At 36.0% G+C, this 19,928-nt stretch overlaps 1 protein-coding gene across 1 annotated transcript in view; it reads left to right on the top strand.

Annotated features, from left to right (window-relative positions):
* USH2A (usherin) overlaps positions 1–19,928 on the top strand; it is a 767,091-nt gene that overhangs the window by 626,901 nt on the left and 120,262 nt on the right. The window contains exons 57-59 of the mRNA XM_042976063.1: positions 2,341–2,448; positions 9,716–9,899; positions 11,358–11,515. Of these exons, the coding sequence (XP_042831997.1) occupies positions 2,341–2,448; positions 9,716–9,899; positions 11,358–11,515 (450 nt within the window). The remainder of the gene's footprint in view (positions 1–2,340; positions 2,449–9,715; positions 9,900–11,357; positions 11,516–19,928) is intronic.

Genomic DNA, 19,928 nt, shown 5'->3' with positions numbered 1-19,928 from the left:
TTTGTCCGATGACACTTTGGATGGACATCATGAACATGATAGCCTGACATTTTATGGAGCACTTTCATGGGCTTTGTGTTCTTTAAACAGTATTTAACAAACATCAAACACTTACAACTGGAAAACAATGATTAAAAAAGGAAAACACTCAGAGACATAAACCTTACTCTCAAAGGGCTTACATTCTAAGTGAGAAAGTAAGATATTCAGGTGAATTGGTATTACAAGGGTCAAGGTCCCCTTTTTCAGTAGCAGGAGTAAAGAGGGAGCATCACCAGGCTAAGTCAGTCCGCCACTGTGGTCTCTGACCTTCATTCTTAGATGATTCCTCCCTTTTTCTTTTGATCTCTCTATTTTATAATCTTTAGTATTTTCCCATAAGCTTTTATCAAACATATATGGCTTCAGTGGGGCTTAGATCTTTCATCACATTTCTTATCTACAAATCAAGTAAATATCAAAATTATGTAAATCCCCCATAGCAACCAAATAGAAGATTGCAATCAAATAAGTATCTGAATCTTATCACTAAATTGATGTGGAAACACAAAGGGCTTTGAAGCTGAATCCTGGAACAGCTCCAGCTGCAGAACATTATTGCTTTAGCAGAGAACCCAGACTATTGCTCTAACTCTAAACAAACCAGTTAATTTTTTCATTTGTTTAACCAGCACCTACTTTGTGCCTGCCATTATTTGAAGGATACAGTGGTATCTTTCAGATATAGTATCTTTTAGTGCTTTTTTGGAGCTTATGTCCTAGAGGGGGAGACAAACAATAAATAAACAGATGTAATAAAACATCAGATAATGTTGAGAGCTATGGGAGAAGGAAGTAATTTGAGGGAATATGAAATGATGGATGTAGTATGTCGATAAAGTGGCCAAAATCTTTTAAAATGTAGCATTTGAGGAGAAATCTGCATAAAGCAAAAGAGTGGCACAGGAATGTCTCTGGAAAAACTCACCTGCCAAATGAGCAATATAGATATAAAAATGTAGTTCAGTATTCATGAAAAATTAATATAATAATTATATATATTAGCCCAATTATTTGACATATAGATGAAGTCCTATTCTTTAAGAAAAGGAAAATTTTTGACCTTTGGCATTGTTTGAATTTTTCCAAGAATCAAGGGCAAGAAGCTTTAGCCGCCATATGCTCCTTGTCAAATGCTGCTGAGTTTTAAGGTCGCTTCTGGTCAAATAAAGTAGTTCTCTAGGTAACCCATTTAATCTTCTCAAAAGCCTTCAAACCTAGCTGCTATCTTTCCCATCTTTAAAGATCAGTAGATCAAGGCAAAGAGAAGCTAAGTAACTTGCCCAAGGTCATCAGCTAAGGAGTAGTGAGGTCTAACAACATGCAACTTCTACTATATATGGCTTGCCATTCTTATTTATCCTGAGAACTTATTGAACAACTACTGGGATGTGTCATATTCTGAATACAATAAACACTATTCCTTCATCAAATTATGTTCAATCTATGTGTAAAGACAAAACCAACATACCTCCAAAACACTACAGAAGTGTGAGATGGTATTCTATTGGCACATATGGTGAAGTAGCGTAAACTTAAAAAAGAAGAGTGGGTTGGTGTGAATATGAGCTAAATATGGCTTGGGGCTAAACCTTATTTTGGATCTAACCTTATTTGGATCTAACCTTATCTTGGATCTAACCTTATTTTTATTTTTTCTACCTCTGTTCATATAAGAAGCTGTTGCAAAAACTGGGATAGTTAGCCTGGAGAAGAAAAGACTCAGGGGGGATTTGATAACTGTCTACAAATATTTGAAGAACTGTCATGTGGAAAAGAAATTAGATTTGTTCTATATCTCCCTAGGGGTGCAAGTGATGGAAAGAAATCGCCACAATATAAGAAAGGACTTTTAAACAAAATAAGGAAAACTCTAGAGCTCTAAAGATGGAATGGGCTCTTTGAGAGATGAGTACTCTGATCAACTAGGCAAGGCAGCCTCTTCAATGACCTCTTGTACAAGGGAATCAAGAGAAAGATGGATGGATAGCTGGGTGGATGGATGGATGGATGGATGGATAAATGGATGAATGATTGGATGCATGATGGATGGATGGGTGGATGGATGGATGACATGAATTTTAAGATTTCTGCTAAGGCTGAGAATATATGATTATCAGAGATAAATGAAATTTCGATTAATACTGAACTGCTTGTGAAGTTCATACCTCCTTTAGAAAATGTTTTCTGCCTTTAAAATTTTGGAAATCATATCTACAACTCCACATGTTACTTCCAGTTCTTAATTGATAATAAATAATCCTCTCAAGATGCACTTTATTTCTTGTTTGCTCTTTCTAGGTCTCCAGCCATACACCAACTATAGCTTCACACTTACAGCTTGTACACCTGCTGGATGCACTTCAAGCAAGCCTTTTCTAGGTCAGACACTGCAGGCAGCCCCTGAAGGTAATTAAAAAATATCCATGATTTGGGAGAAGAAGTTTTCATATAGCATTTGGAAGTGAATTCTATAAACCCTTTCATGTAAAACAAAGAAGGAATAAAGTCGATAGGTACAAAATAAAATTGTATTCTAGTCTGCCATTCTTCAGGTTTGGTTCAACTATAAGCCACCCAACATAAATTTTGCTTTCACTTCTTTAAACCTCTTCAGTTTACTTTTCTGTGATAAAAATTATTATATACTTTGATATAAAATTTCTCAAAAAAAATCACAAATCAAACATCTCTGGAATGCCGGTTATATGACAAGTACATGCTCACTGCTGGAGCCGACTTAAATATTCACTATCATGAACTTGTCATCAAGTTGAAGACACAGTACAATTTCCCAAACTTACATAAAGACAGAGAATCTGAAAAGTGATGTTAAGAAAAAACAAGTGTTCAATAATATTGTAATAACGTATGGTGATGAATGGTGACTGCACTTACCATTAAGTAATGTGCAGAATTGCCAAGTCAATATGTTTTACATATGAAACTAATATAACATTGCATGTTTTTGGTGTTGTTTTTTAAATGTTTGTTTTTGGGAGAGAGAGAGAGAGAAAGAGAGAGAGTGAGCGCAAACAGAGTAGGGGCAGAGAGAGAGGGAGACAGAAGATCCAAAGCAGGCTCTGCACTGAGAGGAGACAGCCCATTCCAGGGCTTGAACTCATGAACCGTGAAATCATGACCTGAGCCGAAGTCAGACGCTTAACCCACTGAGCCACCCAGGTACCCCAACATTGTGTGTTAATGGTACTTCAATTGAAAAATGAACAGAATGCTCAGGATAATCTGAACAAGGAGAGATTATAACTCATCATGAAAATCAAAAATATTTTGTGGTGCGAGAGTGAGTTCTGAGATGGACCATGAAGAACAAAGATTTTAACAAATTCACAATAGAGGAGAGGAAGAACCAAACACAGACTGAGGACATGTAAAGTGGGGCCATCACCTTGGAAGGCAAATTGGCAATGTCTATTAAATTTAAAATGTTAATTTTCCATGACACAGCAGTTTCACATTCATTGTCTATGTCAGAAAATCACACTTTCAACAAACGCATAAGGAGACACGTACCAGGATGTTTATTGAAGCATTTTTGTTTGTTTATTTAATGGAAAACAGTTGGAAGTAATTTAAATGTCTATGAGTAGGGGAATTGCTAAATAAATTCAGGTATAGTCACATTATGAAACTCCATGCCTCATTTTAAAAGAATGAGACAATCTAACCATATAAAGAGGAAATTAAAACTGCAATAGTGCACGGTATCTTTTATGTATAAAAATGCTTTGGCAATAATATTCATTTCTATAGGTAAATAAAAATATAGAAAAAATTCTGGAAGCATATGTACATAACAACGGTTACCGATGGGTTGGGAACTGGAGTGGGTGTTATCATGTACTTTTAGAAGAAAGATAACCTCAGAAGCTTGGGTTAGTGATCAACTAATTATTTTGTTCATCTTTATTGTCTGCCTGTTTTCAATGTGGGGGAAACAGAGGCATACATGAGTTTATAAACAGAAATATAATGTTAATTACCATTGGAGAGTCCTGAACTGCTTGTCCATTACTCTTCTAATGAAAGGGATTGTTGTACCTCAGAATATTAGACCTGAACTTCCTACCAGTAAATGGGGAATAAAATGGAAAATTCCACATATGGGGCATATGGCTCCTCACCAGGATTTCACTAATGATGTTTTCTATATAAAGAATGTTTCATGTCAAAAAGCTTAGTGTTCCTTTGAAAGGAAGAAACCAGCAGTGGATTTTTTGGAAAGGTAAACTATCAAATGGATACTTTGATGATAATGGATAATTTCTAAAGGATCTATCAACCATTTTTGGCTGCAACTCAAACCTGGTAAAATAACAGGGTCTCTTGCTTCAGTGTACTCATCAAATCCATATATTTAAATTCTTAGAAAATACGCATCTATTTTCCCACCTTTCCCCCCAAAAAATTATTTAAAGAGCTCAGATTTCATGACTGAAAAAATTACATTCAACCACACACGGGAGTGTGAGATGAGAAATGTTTTACTTGATTTCTTTTTTTTTAACTTTATGCACCTTTCCTTTAACACAAATAACTGTGCAAAGGAATAATAAACGAAATGGGCTTTCCCCTGCAGAACAAACATGGATTTAGAATCCATTTTCTGGCGGTATAAGTGCCATTTGTGAATAACCTATATGTGACATAAATGTAGTCTGAGTCCTTAACTTGGGGGTTGGAAGAGAACAAATCAGGACTAACATTAAGTTCTGTTGTACTGTAAAGTGGAAGTAAACATGTTATATCCCATTAAATTAATAATCTAAGCATAACTAATTATAAAATGCCTGAGTAAATCAGACATACTTTGAAGGTCTCACACTTGAGTGTCCTAAGTGAATATGGAGAGAATTAAAAGAAACATCGTTTCATAGCCACCCTGAGCTCCTCTTACTTCTCTCATTTTCAATCCAGGGGAAAAAAGTTAATGTATATTACTACCCCACTGATAAGTTGGACATAATTCTCTACAATTTTATCCTCATAGAAAATTGTGTACCTTTAGTCAAATAGGAAGAGTTCAAATTGGATTTTTGTTCCATCTTTTTAGAATTGCTGCCATACCAGCCAACTCTAATTAATTTTACAGTTCAATCATGCAAAATTGCAGGCGTGTTTACCTCTAGCATTGATAACGTGGAAAGGAAAAAGGAAAGGAAGATGAATCTTCCTCAGTCACATTCCATATCTCTCTTCCTCTCACCTTTTTTTAACTGTTAGATTCTTCCTCTATCCTTCGTACTTGTAACTACACGGTCTCCCTTGGAATCCTCAAGTACAATCTCCCAAAGTATACAGCTCTCACAAAGCCTGCACTCATTCAAGGTGTGTACCCACCAGTCTATAGATGTTTTTATTAGGTGTTTTGAAAATACTTCAGCCTCAGTATTCAACTCTTAAAATCTCTCTCCTCACTTCCTAACTTACTTTTCTTTCTTTTTTTCCTCCTTCAGGTATAATCATCCACCTCATCACCTAAACCCCAAAATGGGCCTTCTCGATGTTTCTCTGTTTGTTTTCTTTTTAGGTTGTAATATGTAGTTCTTCATAAAATCTTAGTGATTTTAAATCTTAAGGATTTTTTAAAAATGCTTTCTTCCTTTCCATCCCTTCTGGTGTTGCCTTAGTTCAGACTCCTATAACTTTTCGTAATTTAGTCTTCCTGCCTCTAGAGATTTCTCTTCTTCCTCATATTCCCATTCCAGTTCTTTCCTCCCTTGTGCCAAGTCACCTCCATAAAATCCCATTTCCTTCCAGGAAAAAAAAATCCACATCTTCTTAGTAAAGCAAAATAGACCCCTCAAACTTTAAACTCTGCCAATCTGTTGAATCTTTCTGTCTTCCTCACATGCCCTCCAATGTACCAGTCATGCTGAAGTACCTGGAATTCTACCATACTTACCCATATTTCCAAGACTTTGTGTGGCTTTCCCACAGTTTTGATTTCTTTCCCTACATTCTCACTAACTCAGCTAACTCCCAGTTTTTCAAACTTGGGCTCACATCTCTCCCCTTCTAGAATTCTCCTGCTTCCCCTCTATCCCCATATTACTCCCAGTCTGTGTTGATACCCTTCCTAAGTGCTCTAAAGCACTATGCTTCTTTTCTTACAGCACTCAGCAAACTGGATTATAAATTTGTATTTGTTCATTTTTATTCACCACAATACTATGGGGTCCTTGAAGGGTAAAGACTATTTGTCTTTACCCCCACATCCACAGTGCCCAACACAGAAAGTGACACAAAATTGAGTGGAATGTTGGATGAATAAATTAACAATTAATAATAATCTAAAAGTCAAGGCCTCCATGACATAAGCCAATACAGAACAGGGTCTCTTCACTAGCTTCCAAAGGAAAGTCAATCCACAATAAATGTTGGGATTTTTGAATTGGAATCAAGATCTGTAGAGAAATAAGCAGGTAATATTGCATGGCACTCAAAGCAAATTTAAAACAAATCTAGTAGACATGTTCCTTTTCTGGTAGCTATTGCAAAAGATCTACCAAGATTTCCTTCTGACCTTTTCTTCTCATACCTCTCGTGTAGTTTACCTGCCCCCCACCTGCCTTCTAGATGATTTCTCTCATGACCACCCATTTCCTTCCCTTGAGTTTTCTCAGTTCTGTCCTTCTATTATATACAATAGGTTTTTTTCTGATGCCACCTGAGACTCATGCTCAGAGAGGAAGGCAAATTCTCTACTTGGGATTCATAAGACATTTCACCAAAAGTGGGTCTTATTCTATCAAAGATTTCTGGCAACTGCTAAGATAATCGTGTCCCCATGCCATTATACAAATAAAACCATAGTACTTAGTATTTTTTACACATTTCTGTTTCCTCTTATAAATCAAATCAATGGACACAGAATTATTACCAACATGACCAGAGCTTTCACCAACTTGTATAAATATCAAACTCAATTTTTATTTAAAACATGAGGCAAACCCAAGATTTTGATTCATGTTATTTCATTAACTCTATATCCACAGGATGTATTTACTGATTCAAAGTGGAAACTAAGCAATAGACTTTCTAGCACCTTGGTGATTTTGTATATACCCTCCAAGGTGAGAAATATGGGACTTCAGGAAGCAGATTATGAAGTAAAACTTATACTTTATCTCTTAAATCAACAAACTAGTATCATCTTTGAGTCAGAACTCTAGATGATTGATTCATCTACCAACTGTTGGCAGAGAAACCCAGACATAACTGTATACTATGATTGGTGAATTTATCCAAGTATCTAAGAGTAAACTTTCAGAACAAAATGAACACTATCTTCTCAGGAATAAGTTGTTCCTTAGAGAATTAGCAAGTTTGAGCCATTTAAAAATGTATCCTGATTCTTTCAGGATGTTGCTAAATAAATTGCCTTTGAATGTCCCGGAAATTTTTCTTTTAAAAGTGTTGAAATCTTATCCCTTACTGGATAACTTACACCAGAGATACAATCAACCAAACACTATTGATTGCAGGGAACCTAATATTGCATGAGTTTTTAAAAGCTGAAGAAGAGAGTTACAGTGTCTATTCAGAGCATACCTAGATGACAACATGAAATGGTAGGATTGATCTTCCTCATTGCCTAGGTTCTCCGTCAATATGTTTGTACACCTGTAAGAGTGCTTGAATGTTTGACCTTGAATAACAGTTGTTTGTGTGTATATTTTAACTTTTATGCAGAAGAGGAAATTCCTTACAGGAACAAGCCAGAGCTTACTCATGTTTATATTCCTAGAACTAGAACTGTCTATAGTGCTTAACATAGTAATTTGCTGGATGTATTTGCAATAAATTCATTTATTCAATATCAGTTAGGCATTGTGCTATCTATCCCTAAAGATACATTGACAAAAATACATAGAAGATTCCTGCCCTCATGAAGCTAACTTTATATTGAAGCAGGAGAAAGAAGTAGACCATGCAGTGTTAACAACATAGAAATAATGATAATACAAGAAAAAAAGATTATTGTGTTATGAGTGCTAAGAGGAAGTAGAAAAAGACATAGGATAGAGAAAAACTAGGTTATGATCACTCTAGAAAATGTTACAGTTATAGTTAGAGAAGGTTGGTCAAATAAGATCTCCCTGATATGATTATAGTCACACAGGCCACTGAACTAAGAGGATAAATTGCAAAATTGTCATGTTGTCATGAACAAAAGTGTTCCAGGCAGAAGGAATGGAAGTGCAGATCTCAGAGGTGAGGAAGAACAGGAAACATTCTGAGGATAGAAGGAGTCTCTTGTGGTTGGAGCCAGGTAGGCCAGAGCCAGAAAAAATGCAGGACTCTACAGATTATCATAAGGAATTGGAATTGTGTGACTAATTTCAAAAGGGCTGTATATTTTACAAAGATTACAATAACTTATGTGCAGACTTTCTACACTTTGCAAAGATTATGATGAAATAGAGAAGGGCAAGTTTTGAAACAGACTCCAGTTTAGAGGCTGTGATAGAAGTTCATGAGAGAGAGCAACATATCTTGGATCAGAAGAGGTGGACATAAAGGTAGAGAGAACTATGTATATTCAGGGTAGAACCTGCGGGATTTGATGACACATTACACTTGGGGGTGAAAACAGTGAGAGCCTCAAGAATAACATTTTGTGGGTTTTGACCAAGAAAATGGTCCAAATTGGGAGATGACTAGATTATAACAGAAAAACCAAGAGTTCTGTTTTGGATGTTTTAAGTCTTTCATACTTAGTCATCCAAGTGGAGGTGTCAAGTTGACGGTTGGGTTCATGAGCTTGAAGCCAAGAGATAATCTCAGTCTAGAGATCCATATTTGGGAATGTTCGACATAGAGATGGTATTTAAAACTGAGACTAAATGAAGATCCCCTAGAAAGAAGGAGTAAGAAGAGGGAAGAATAAGGGAGAGGAGAGAGCCAGGTCTCTGAAGCACCACATAATTTTGAGTTCCAGTAGGGAAAGAGGAGCCAGTAAATGAGAAAAAGGATGAAAAAGAGCATAGCACATGGTGTCAGAGAGGCAAAGGCAAAGTATGTTACTCGCTGAATTTAAAAATTCAGGTAAATACTGTATTATGATTACTTCTACATATTCCACATAAGTAGGTATCAAAGTTTAAAATTCCTGGATAGTCTTTGAGGCGCCTCGGTGGCTCAGTCGGTTGAGTGTCCCACTTCGGCTCAGGTCACGATCTCTCAGTCTGTGAGTTCGAGCCCCGCGTTGGGCTCTGTGCTGACAGCTCAGAGCCCGGAGCCTGCTTCGGATTCTGTGTCTCCCTCTCCCCCTGCCCCTCCCTCACTCATTCTCTATCTCTCTCTGTCAAAAATAAATAAACATTAAAAAAATAAAATAAAAATAAAATTCCTGGATAGTCTTGATTAAAGTCAGAGTAACAGCCAAGATAGAGAACTTTTCTACCACTTAATTGTCTGGCATTCACTTTCTAAAGGCAATTCACAAATGAAATAATCAAAGCATTGACAAATATATTTATACCCATTGTCTATTTTACCTCAAAAGTATGGAAACTGTATTTTTTTGCTTTACCATGAAATTTTCTATCAACAAAATAAAATTATCATAGTATGTGAGGTGATGGTGTGACTTTTGATAAGGTGTATATTTTACTCTAACAATAAAACCTCATTGTGTTATTTTTTCCAGGAGTTTGGGTGACACCTCGACACATTATCATCAATTCTACGACAGTGGAATTATATTGGAGTCCGCCAGAAAAGCCCAATGGCCTCATTTCTCAATATCAATTGAGTCGTAATGGAACCTTGGTTTTCCTGGGTGGCAATGAGGAGCAGAATTTCACTGATAAAAACCTGGAGCCCAACAGCAGGTAAACTCAAAGAAAACTTTACCAATCATATAGTTAGAATTTTACATTTTTCAGGTTTAAAAAGTGTGCATCTTTAAATGAAACAATATTTTTGAGAGAGTGGGGAGGCACAAGTGAGTGAGGGGCAGAGAGAGAGAGAGAGGATCCCAGGAGGTGCAGAGAGAGAGACAGACAGAGAGAGAGACAGAGAGAGAGAGAGAGAGAGAGAAGCAGCGCTCACTCAAAGCTGGTTCATGTTTTACCCACAGCAAGGCTTGTGCTCACCCAAAGCAAGGCTGGAGCTCACCTAAACTGGTACCCAAACTCACCTGACATGGGACTTGAGCTCACAAACTGTGAGATCATGACCTGAGACAAAGTCAGATGCTTAAAGACTGAGCCACCAAGGCACCGTCTAAATGAAACAATATTAAATTAATAGGTTAACTAATCTCTTTCATTAGCCATTTCATAGCTGATGTGATCTTTTAGTTCATTTCAGATGTTGAAGACTCAAGTGCTAACTCATTACTTTAGCCTTCAGAGTACATGACATTTTTAATTTATTTTTTCAAGTTTATTTTTGAGAAAGAGAAGGGAGTGGGGGGAGGCAGAGAGAGAATCCCAAGCAGTCACCACACAGCACAGAGCCCGATGTGGGGCTCAAACTCACAAACTATGAGATCATGACATGAGCCAAAATCAAGAGTGGGGCACTTAACTGACTGAGCCACCCAGGTGGCTCATGACATTTTAAAAAAATGTAAGTAGTCTTCTATTTGACAGAAGAGCATGAGGATTTTTAAGTATATAAAATACACAAAGTATTAAGCTTTAGAAATTATCAAATTATCTTCAAAAACATGCATTCTTAAACCAGCAATAAAAGAGATTTAAGGGGTTTTGTTTGACATCAACTACCTTTTCTTCTAGCATAATGTTTTCTCTGCTTGCTACACTATATATAGGTAGAGTGATTTTAGGGGAAAAAGTTCCGCATATTTGCAATTCATTCCCATTCATTTCTCAGCAAAGACAAAATATATCTTCGATCAACAGATGTTTTATTGCAGAGAGTAGAGATCAATTCAGTTTTATTGTGGAGAGTAGCAGATCAATTTAGAAACATCTTCCTCTAAACATATTTCCCTGAACCCCAACCCATTTAAAAATGGGAAAGATTCATTTGAATCCTCTACAATCTAGTGGCACACTCCAGGACTTTCCTGAAATCTTTATGAAAAGTTATTGATTACTAGAGGGTTAGGAATAAAGTGAGAAGGACAGAAATAAGGCAGTCTGGAGAGAATGATGCATGTTCTGAAAAAACTATCAAGTCAATAGTGAAGCTTCTGGACAAGGAGCAGAGAATTTGCATTTTGTCATTAACTGTTGACCAAACAATGGAGAGAAAAACCAGAAATCACCGTTTGCATCTCTTATGCATTGCCTTATCACAATCCTTTCTTTTTAATATAGATACATTTATAAACTGGAAGCTGCAAATGGGGGTGGCAGCAGCCCTAGTGGTGATTACATTGTACAAACACCTGTATTCACACCAGAGGAAATCCAGCCTCCGTGTAATAGCACAGTAATTGGGCCTTATTCCATATTTGTAGCTTGGACTCCACCAGGTAAATAAATAAAACCTGTGTGTGTGTGTGTGTGTGTGTGTGTGTGTGTGTGTGTGCATGTGTATACGTAAAACATTTCAGAGAAAGTTCATTTGAGATAAGGATGGAAATGTCTGAATTTAGTAAATGAGAAGGAAATAATCTGTCTCCTGGGTAAATATAAACAGAATGATCTAAACCACATTGCTGAGTCTATACATATGTAAGTATATGCATACATACATATAGATGCAGATGTAGATATGTAGATAAAGAGACCTAGATACCTAGATATATACTTTTCTATCAAAGTAATACTTTCTTTCAAGTACTCAAATCTGTCTCCTTATTTAAATGTATATCCAAGGTAAGTCGTATAGGCCTGAATGACCTAAACATTCATTCTACAGGACTTCCTAGATTGGATCATTGATGTTACATGATCTGGTCTTTATTATAGCAGTGAATAAGGAATTCAGAAAGACAACAGTCTACTCTATCCATGTCCCTCAGGTTGCTCTGAGCTGTATAGCCTCCATTGTGCCATTTAGTCACTAGCGACTTGCTTTTGTGGTTTAGTGTGTTATCATATTTTGATGTAAGCATCATCTTCAGGTACAAATCTGAATGCATTACTGTGGAGTAAGGATTAAAGTGAAATCTCTTTGACCTGTCTTTAAACATAAGGAACATAGGGAAATTTTGTTTAAGTACAATGTGAAATGCATTAAAGTGTTAAATTCACTTCAAAATATGTGATATATGTTTAATATCTAATCATTAGATAAAATTGACACAAATTTCTATTGTCTCCATCAGAATAACATACACTGAAAATAATTGGTTAACAGCCATGTTGACCGTCGGTAGGTCCATTCCATAAAATAATTAGCAAAGATACATTTTTCATTTACTTGAACAATTATCTCTGTCAAAATAAAAGAGTTAAGCTGGCATTTGGAAGAAAAGCTTCCAAATTCATTCTATGTGGCCAGCATTACCCTGATACTAAAACCAGATAAAGGCACCACAAAAAAGATAACTGCAGGTCAATATCTGGTCTGATGACCAGAGATGCAAAAATCCTCAACAAAATAGTAGTAAACTGAATCCAACAGTAAATTAAAAAAATCATTCACCACAATCATGTGGGATTTATTCCTGGGTCACAAGGTTAGTTCAATATTCATAAATCAATGTGATACATAACGTCAATAAAGAAAGGATAAGAACTATATAATCATTTCAATAGATGCAGAAAAAGCATTTGACAAAGTACAGCATCCATTCATGATAAAAACCCTCAACAAAGTAAGTTTAGAGGGGACATACCTCAACATAATAAAGGCCATACATGAAAAACCCACAGCCAACATCATCCTTAATGGAGAAAAACAGAACGTTTCCCCTAAAGTCAGGAACAAGACATGGATGTCCACTCTCACCACTTCTATTCAACATAGTACTGGAAGTCAGAAAGTTGCAGGATACAAATCAATGTACAGAAATCTGTTGCATTTCTATACACCAATAATGAAGCAGCAGAAAGAGCAATTGAGAAAACAATCTCATTTGCAATTTCACCAAAAATAATAAGATACCTAGGAATCAATCTAACCAAAGAGGTGAAAGACCTGTATTCTGAAAACTATAAAACACTGATGAAAGAAATGGAAGACAATATAAAGAAATGGAAAAACATTCCATGCTCATGGATTGGAAAAATAATATTGTTAAAATGTCTATACTACCCAAAGTAATCAATACTTTCAATGCAATCCCTATTGAAATACCAACAACATTTTTCACAGAACTAAAAGAAACAATCCTAAAATTTGCATGGAACTACAAAAGACTCTGAATAGCCAAAGCAATTTTGAAAAAAAGGAAGAAAAGCAGAGGCATCACAATTTCACTTTGTTATATTGGAAAGCTGTAGTAATCAAAACAGTATGGTACTAGCACATAGATCAATAGAACAAGATAGAAAACCCAAGGAAAAAAAAAAACACAATTACATGGTCAATTAATCTTCAACAAAGAAATGGTGTTGGGAAACAAATGGTGTTGGGAAAACTGGACAGAAACATGCAAAAGAATTAAACTGGACCACTTTCTCACACCATATACAAAAATAAATTCAAAATGGATTAAAGACCTAAACATGAGCCCTAATATCATAAATATCTTAGAAGAGAGCACAGGCAGTAATTTGTCTGACATCAGCTGTAGCAACTTTTTTCTAGATAGGTCCCCTGAGGCGAGGGAAACAAAAGCAAAAATAAACTATTGAGACTTCATCAAAACAAAAAGCTTCTACACAGCAAAGAAAACAAACAAAACTAGAAGGCAACCTGTAGAATGGGAGAAGATATTTGCAAATGGCATATTCAATAAAAGGTTAGTATCCAGAATATATAAAGAACTTATAAAACTCAACACGCAAAAAACAATCCAATTTTAAAAATGGGCAGAAGATATGAACAGACATGTATCCAAAGAAGACATACAGATGACCAACACACACATGAAAAGATGCTTATCAACACTTATCATCAGTGAAATGCAAGTCAAAACTACAATGCAGTTATCACCTCACACGTCAGAATAGCCAAAATGAAAAACACAAGAAACAACAGTTGTTGGCGCAGGTGTGGAGAAAGGCGAACCCTCTTGCACTGTTGGTGGGAATGCAAACTGGTGCAGCCACTGTGGAAAACAGTTATGGAGGTTCCTCGAAAGTTAAAAATAGAACTACCCTAAGATCCAGCAATTGCATTATCCGGTATTCAACCAAAGAATAATACATCACTAATTCAAAGGAATATATGCACCCCTATGTTTGTAGCAGCATTATTTACAATAACCAAGATATGGGAGCAGCCCAAATGCCCATCAGTCCATCAATTGATGAATGGATAAAGAACGAATGTATATATATTGTCCATCCATAAAAAAAAGAATAAAATCTTACCATTTGCAATGACATGGATGGAACTAAAGAGTATAATGCTAAGTGAAATGCCAGTCAAAGAAAGACAAATACCATATGATCTCACTCAGATGTAGAATTTAAGAAACAAAACAAATGAGCCAAGGCAGGGATGGGGGTGGGGGTGGAGAAAGAGAGAGAGAGAGAGAGAAACCAAGAAACAGACTCTACTATAGAGAACAAACTGATGGTGACCAGAGGGGGAGGTGGTGGGGGACGGGTTAAATAGGTGATGGGGATTTGTTTTTTTTTTTTGCAGGTTGAAATCATTTTATAAGATATAAATCTATGATTATGCAACATTTCTATTATTTTTTTTCTTTTTAAGATGACTATTTTTTTATTTTTTTATTTTATTTTTTATTTTTTAAAATTTACATCAAAATTAGCATATAGTGAAACAATGATTTCAGGAGTAGATTTCTTAATCCCCCTTACCCATTTAGCCCATTTCCCCTCCCACAACCTCTCCAGTAACTTTCAGTTTGTTCTCCATATTTATGAGTCTCTTCTGTTTTGTCCCCCTCCCTGTTTTTATATTAGTTTTGTTTCCTTTTCCTTATGTTCATCTGTTTTGTCTCTTAAAGTCTTCATATGAGTGAAGTCATATGATTTTTGTCTTTCTCTGACTAATTTCACTTAGCATAACACCCTCCAGTTCCATCCACGTAGTTGCAAATGGCAAGATTTCCTTCTTTTTGATTGCCGAGTAATACTCCATTGTATATATATACCACTTCTTCTTTATCCATTCATCCAGCAGTGGACATTTGGACTCTTTCCATACCTTGGCTATTGTTGATAGTGCTGCTATAAACATTGGGGTGCACGTGTCCCTTCGAAACAGCACACCTGTATCCCTTGGATAAATACCAAGTAGTGCAATTGCTGGGTCGTAGGGTAGTTCTATTTTTAGTTTTTTGAGGAAGGTGATGGGGCTTAATATGACTTGTGATGAGCACTACGTGACATATGGAATTCTTTACTCATTATATCATACACCTGAAACTAATATAACACTTTATGTTAGCTAATTGGAATTAAAATAAAAACTAAAAACAGGTAATATAGTCAAGAAAGTAACATACAGGCCTAATATATAAAACTTCAATTCTCATGAACCAAGAGCCTTCTGATGTCCTAACCTAAGATCAAAAACAAAAGGGCCTTAATTTGGTCAAATTCACAGGAAAAAATTTATCAAGAGCTTTATAAGTAAAGAAAAATGTAAGTCTGTCCAAGATATTAAATATAAATGATTGCATCCACCTTTGTTTTAAAATATAAATATACAACACATTAAATTAAACAACAGAAAGGAACAATGACTGGTGCCAGCCTGTGTCATAAAGTGCTATGCTCCTTATCTCAGTCTTAGGAACACAGATCTTGAACTCTGTTCTTCGTTTTGATGGAATAAAACACATATCTTCTGCTGTGGAAAATGTACAAACTTGAATATCCCTTTACAGAATCAACGTCTCCTTGCATGGAACAGCATTGCCATCTCGCCATCTTTTAGCATATTTCTCCTTGGCATCTTTACAGTGCTGTGGTGCTTTTGTGCCATGAAGTAAAATGAGGCAGAAAAGAGCCAGTCAGAGACCAGATTTAGTCTATTAACCAGAGATTTCTCGGACTCAGACCAGGGTGTTCTACAACCCAAATTCTCAAAGAACAGTAAGAGAAAGTCCAAGATGATAAGCAAAATTAATGATTTCCAAGCCATGTGATGAAGAAGTTCCATGGCTTATCAAATCTCTTGTCATTTTAACATTATTATACACATAAATTGCCATTGCTAATCTGAAGACCTTACACTCCGCAAGGACCTGAAGACAACGGGTGTGAGATGAAAGAGAAAACCGGGATTCATAGCCCAATGGTTCCACCTGTGAGCTGACTACACAAGTCAGTCTTTCTCCCTGAGTCTCTGTTCTGTGCGTCTGTAAAATGGAAATAGCAATAGCACCTACACTTGGGTTGTTGCAAAGATTACAGGAGGTAATTTATATAACTGGCAGACACTGTGTAATGTTCTGTAAGTAGTGATGGTTCTTTGGGGGAAATTATTTTTGTCTTCAATTATTTATTTTGAAAATGTATTTGCTTCAGCATTTGCTAGGTTCCAAGCCCCCTGGTTTTAAAATGATAAAACTGTGCACTGCAGGATCGTGTTTGTAAATTTTTAAGACTTCTTTAGAATTTCCCTGCATTTTGTCATTTTTCCTTTGAATTCAACATCATATTTTTATGCTTAGGGTATAATGTTTCCACTCAGAAAAGAATTGTTGTGGAATAAAACACGCCTTCTGCTTTTTTAAATGTAACCTTAACTCTTGTCTACCTCAGGCTTTGTGGAAATTGTTCAGTCTAGTGCAGCCTAGGGGATATCATAGAAATGCCTCACACACTAACTCTGACCATGTAACCAATGGTTAAAAAATCTATAATATCCAGACCTGTCAATCTTTTAGTTTCAGATGCACAAAATCCATTATAGAAACCCTGTAATATATGGAAAGATTAAAATCTTAAATTAAAGTTTTTCCTGGTGCCTAGAAGGATTTTGAACTCAGTAAACAGGCAGATGATTTTGACTTGTGTATAATCTACAGTTGATTTTACTGGAAACTACCTCATGCTGTGTTTTGATTTGGATAATAAAAACATTTTTCTGTTTCTGAATAGTCACAAATATATGTCTTAAACAGAAAGAAAACAAACTTGTTATAACCAGAGGTTGTTTATTTGCTCACAATCAAGAGCTTTCTGGGTATTCACCATACCCCCCTGCCATTACAAATGATGACATCATAAGCGGAACTGAAAAAAATGGCTAAACATTCCATCCCTATAGTTCCCAAATCTGAATGAACATTAGAATCTTCATCAGAAAACTTTTGCAAAGACCAATTCTCAACCCCAAGTTTACTGAATAAAAGTCTCTGGGGATGAAGTTAAGCAATCTAGATTTTTTTTAAGTTCCCCTGATGATTTTGATGTGCTTCAAATTTAGTAGTCATGAATCATACACCAAGCAAAAGTGGTCAATTACAATATTTCTTTGAAAACATGAATCAAACCACTTTCTCTTGAATGTACAAACCCCAAATGGTGGTTCAGTTAACTGGTTTTTTTTACACGTATTTTGTTTTGTGGTCAGTGTGAATAGAGTGACTTTACACAGGTAAGTTGCTGGGGGAAAAAATGTCTATGCGGCTGCTTGGCAACAGAACATTACCTAGGCAATTAAGTGTGTTTTCAGCTTATAAATTATTGTTTCAATGATATCTATAAATTAAGTCTTAATACATGTTTATAAATCCTATCAGAAAAGGAAGTGAGGCCCCGGGAATGTGTGAGAATATCCAGGGGAAGTATAATTGAAACACTATTGACAAATATCATTTATATGCATAGTATCACTTGTTTATATTTGCCATTTGTTAAATTTCTAGTATATGCCAAACACTTTGATAAGCACTTTCCTTGCTTTACCTCAGTTAATACTCATGCAAACTCTGGGTGACAATATCATTATCTCCATATTAAGACAAGAAATTTGAATCTTGGGGCGCCTGGGTGGCTTAGTCCGTTAAGCGTCCGACTTCAGCTCAGGTCATGATCTCACGGTTCATGAGTTCGAGCCCCACATTGGGTTCTGTGCTGACAGCTCAGAGCCTAGAGCCTGCTTCAGATTCTGTGTCTCGCTTTCTGCCCTTCCTCCGCTCATGCTGTCTCACTCTCTCTCAAAAAGAAATAAACATTAAAAATTAAAAAAAAAAAAAAGAAAGAAAGAAATTTGAATCTCAAAGAAGAGATATGGTATACTCAAGGTTACACAGCAGAGCCGAGATCCAAATTCAGGTCTGTTCTCTACAACTGCCTTGTGAATGCAGTCTCTGCATGTCTTCGGCTTAACTCTGAGATCCAAATCAAACTTTTTATTTATTACCCAACGTCTTTCAGATTTGGGATACAGCAACTATGCTCTTTGAAATAGTAGCCCAGAGGGCCAAGAAACAGAGCTAGGTATTGGCAAAAACCAAATGTTTTTGGCTGGAAATGTTAAGATCAGAAGAATTAATTGTGGAAATGGTGAGCCCCTAAAGGGAAAATATCTACCTGGCAATAGTTTTCTCCTGTGGCGTGAAAGAGCTAGTAACCAGAAGTCTTTGCCTATCAATCCAAAAGTCCAGGAAGAATAGACATGACCTAGCAAAGCCAGATTCCAAATGCAGAAAGATTTTAGTAAGGTGGGAGAGGGAGTCCTTTCTCAAAAGTCCACAAAAAGAATATTAAATACTATTTTAAAACCTTGGTAGATTCTCTTACCTTCCAGTAAACCCCAGTTCCCTTTCATATCATTATTACTTGATAAGATAAATGTCAGTAGTAAGACTATCAAAATACTTCAATTGCAAGCTCTAGAAAATCAAGATTTCTACTCTTTTGTATATCATTTGTACCTCCAAATCAGATGGTGCACAAATAGCATATCTTTATAAAATGTTTGCTGAATTAATGAAAGAACAAATAGTGAGTAAGCTTCTAATATTCATCATTCAGTTGAGTATAAATTTTGGACTTTCTGCTGCTTAGAATTAGTCAAACACTTGGTTTCCTTTAGAAGCCTATCCCTCCCTCCACAGTAACTCAACCTCAAACACACATGGACATCCACAAATACATATTTGTATATTCACACATACACAAATACATATTTCTTCTTTAAAGACAAACAGGACGCATACACATATTTTCCAAATGCTGTATGTCATCTTCTGGATGCCTATCTTTTTTTTCCACTTATTTCTGAAAAGGAAATCCTGGCTTCTAGGTGGAACGGGGTCAACCATTTAATTTTTCTTGGGCCTTGGGCTAGTTGCACAGTGTCTCTGAACTTCAGGTTTCTCATCTGTGAAAGAGGATATTAAATGCTTACCTTGTACTGCTGTTATGCAAAGTCAGTGAGAGAGCATGGGTAAGCATTTAGTGGGCACTACCTGGATGCTGGCTATTATTATTCAAGCTACAGATGTCAGCCAGGCTAGTTTATTCCTAACCGTTCCTTCTCACCTTTTACCAGCTCCTAACCTCAGGTCAGGACTTACACATTCATATTAAATACAGCAAAGGATATATGTTCAACTAATGGGTAAAAAATCATAGAAAATGAAGAAGCAAATATTTCATGTAACATAAATGGTTTACTCAGAATGAGAATAGAGATATTCCTGCTGTTTCAGAAAACAAACATTCAAAATTATTTAAACCCTGAAGGTAATAATGAGTCTTTCTAATTTATCAAGGTGATGACTATATTTTGAACTATTCTAGCCCTTCATCATGTTCTAATTAATAATGTCACCGTATCCAACACACTTTTCTCACTAAAGATTGTGTTATTTGGGTTTCATGCATAATATCAAAATACTG

This window comes from Panthera tigris, chromosome F3, assembly GCF_018350195.1.
Source record: "Panthera tigris isolate Pti1 chromosome F3, P.tigris_Pti1_mat1.1, whole genome shotgun sequence".
Lineage (NCBI taxonomy): Eukaryota > Metazoa > Chordata > Mammalia > Carnivora > Felidae > Panthera > Panthera tigris.
This window is presented reverse-complemented; position numbering and strand designations above follow the sequence as displayed.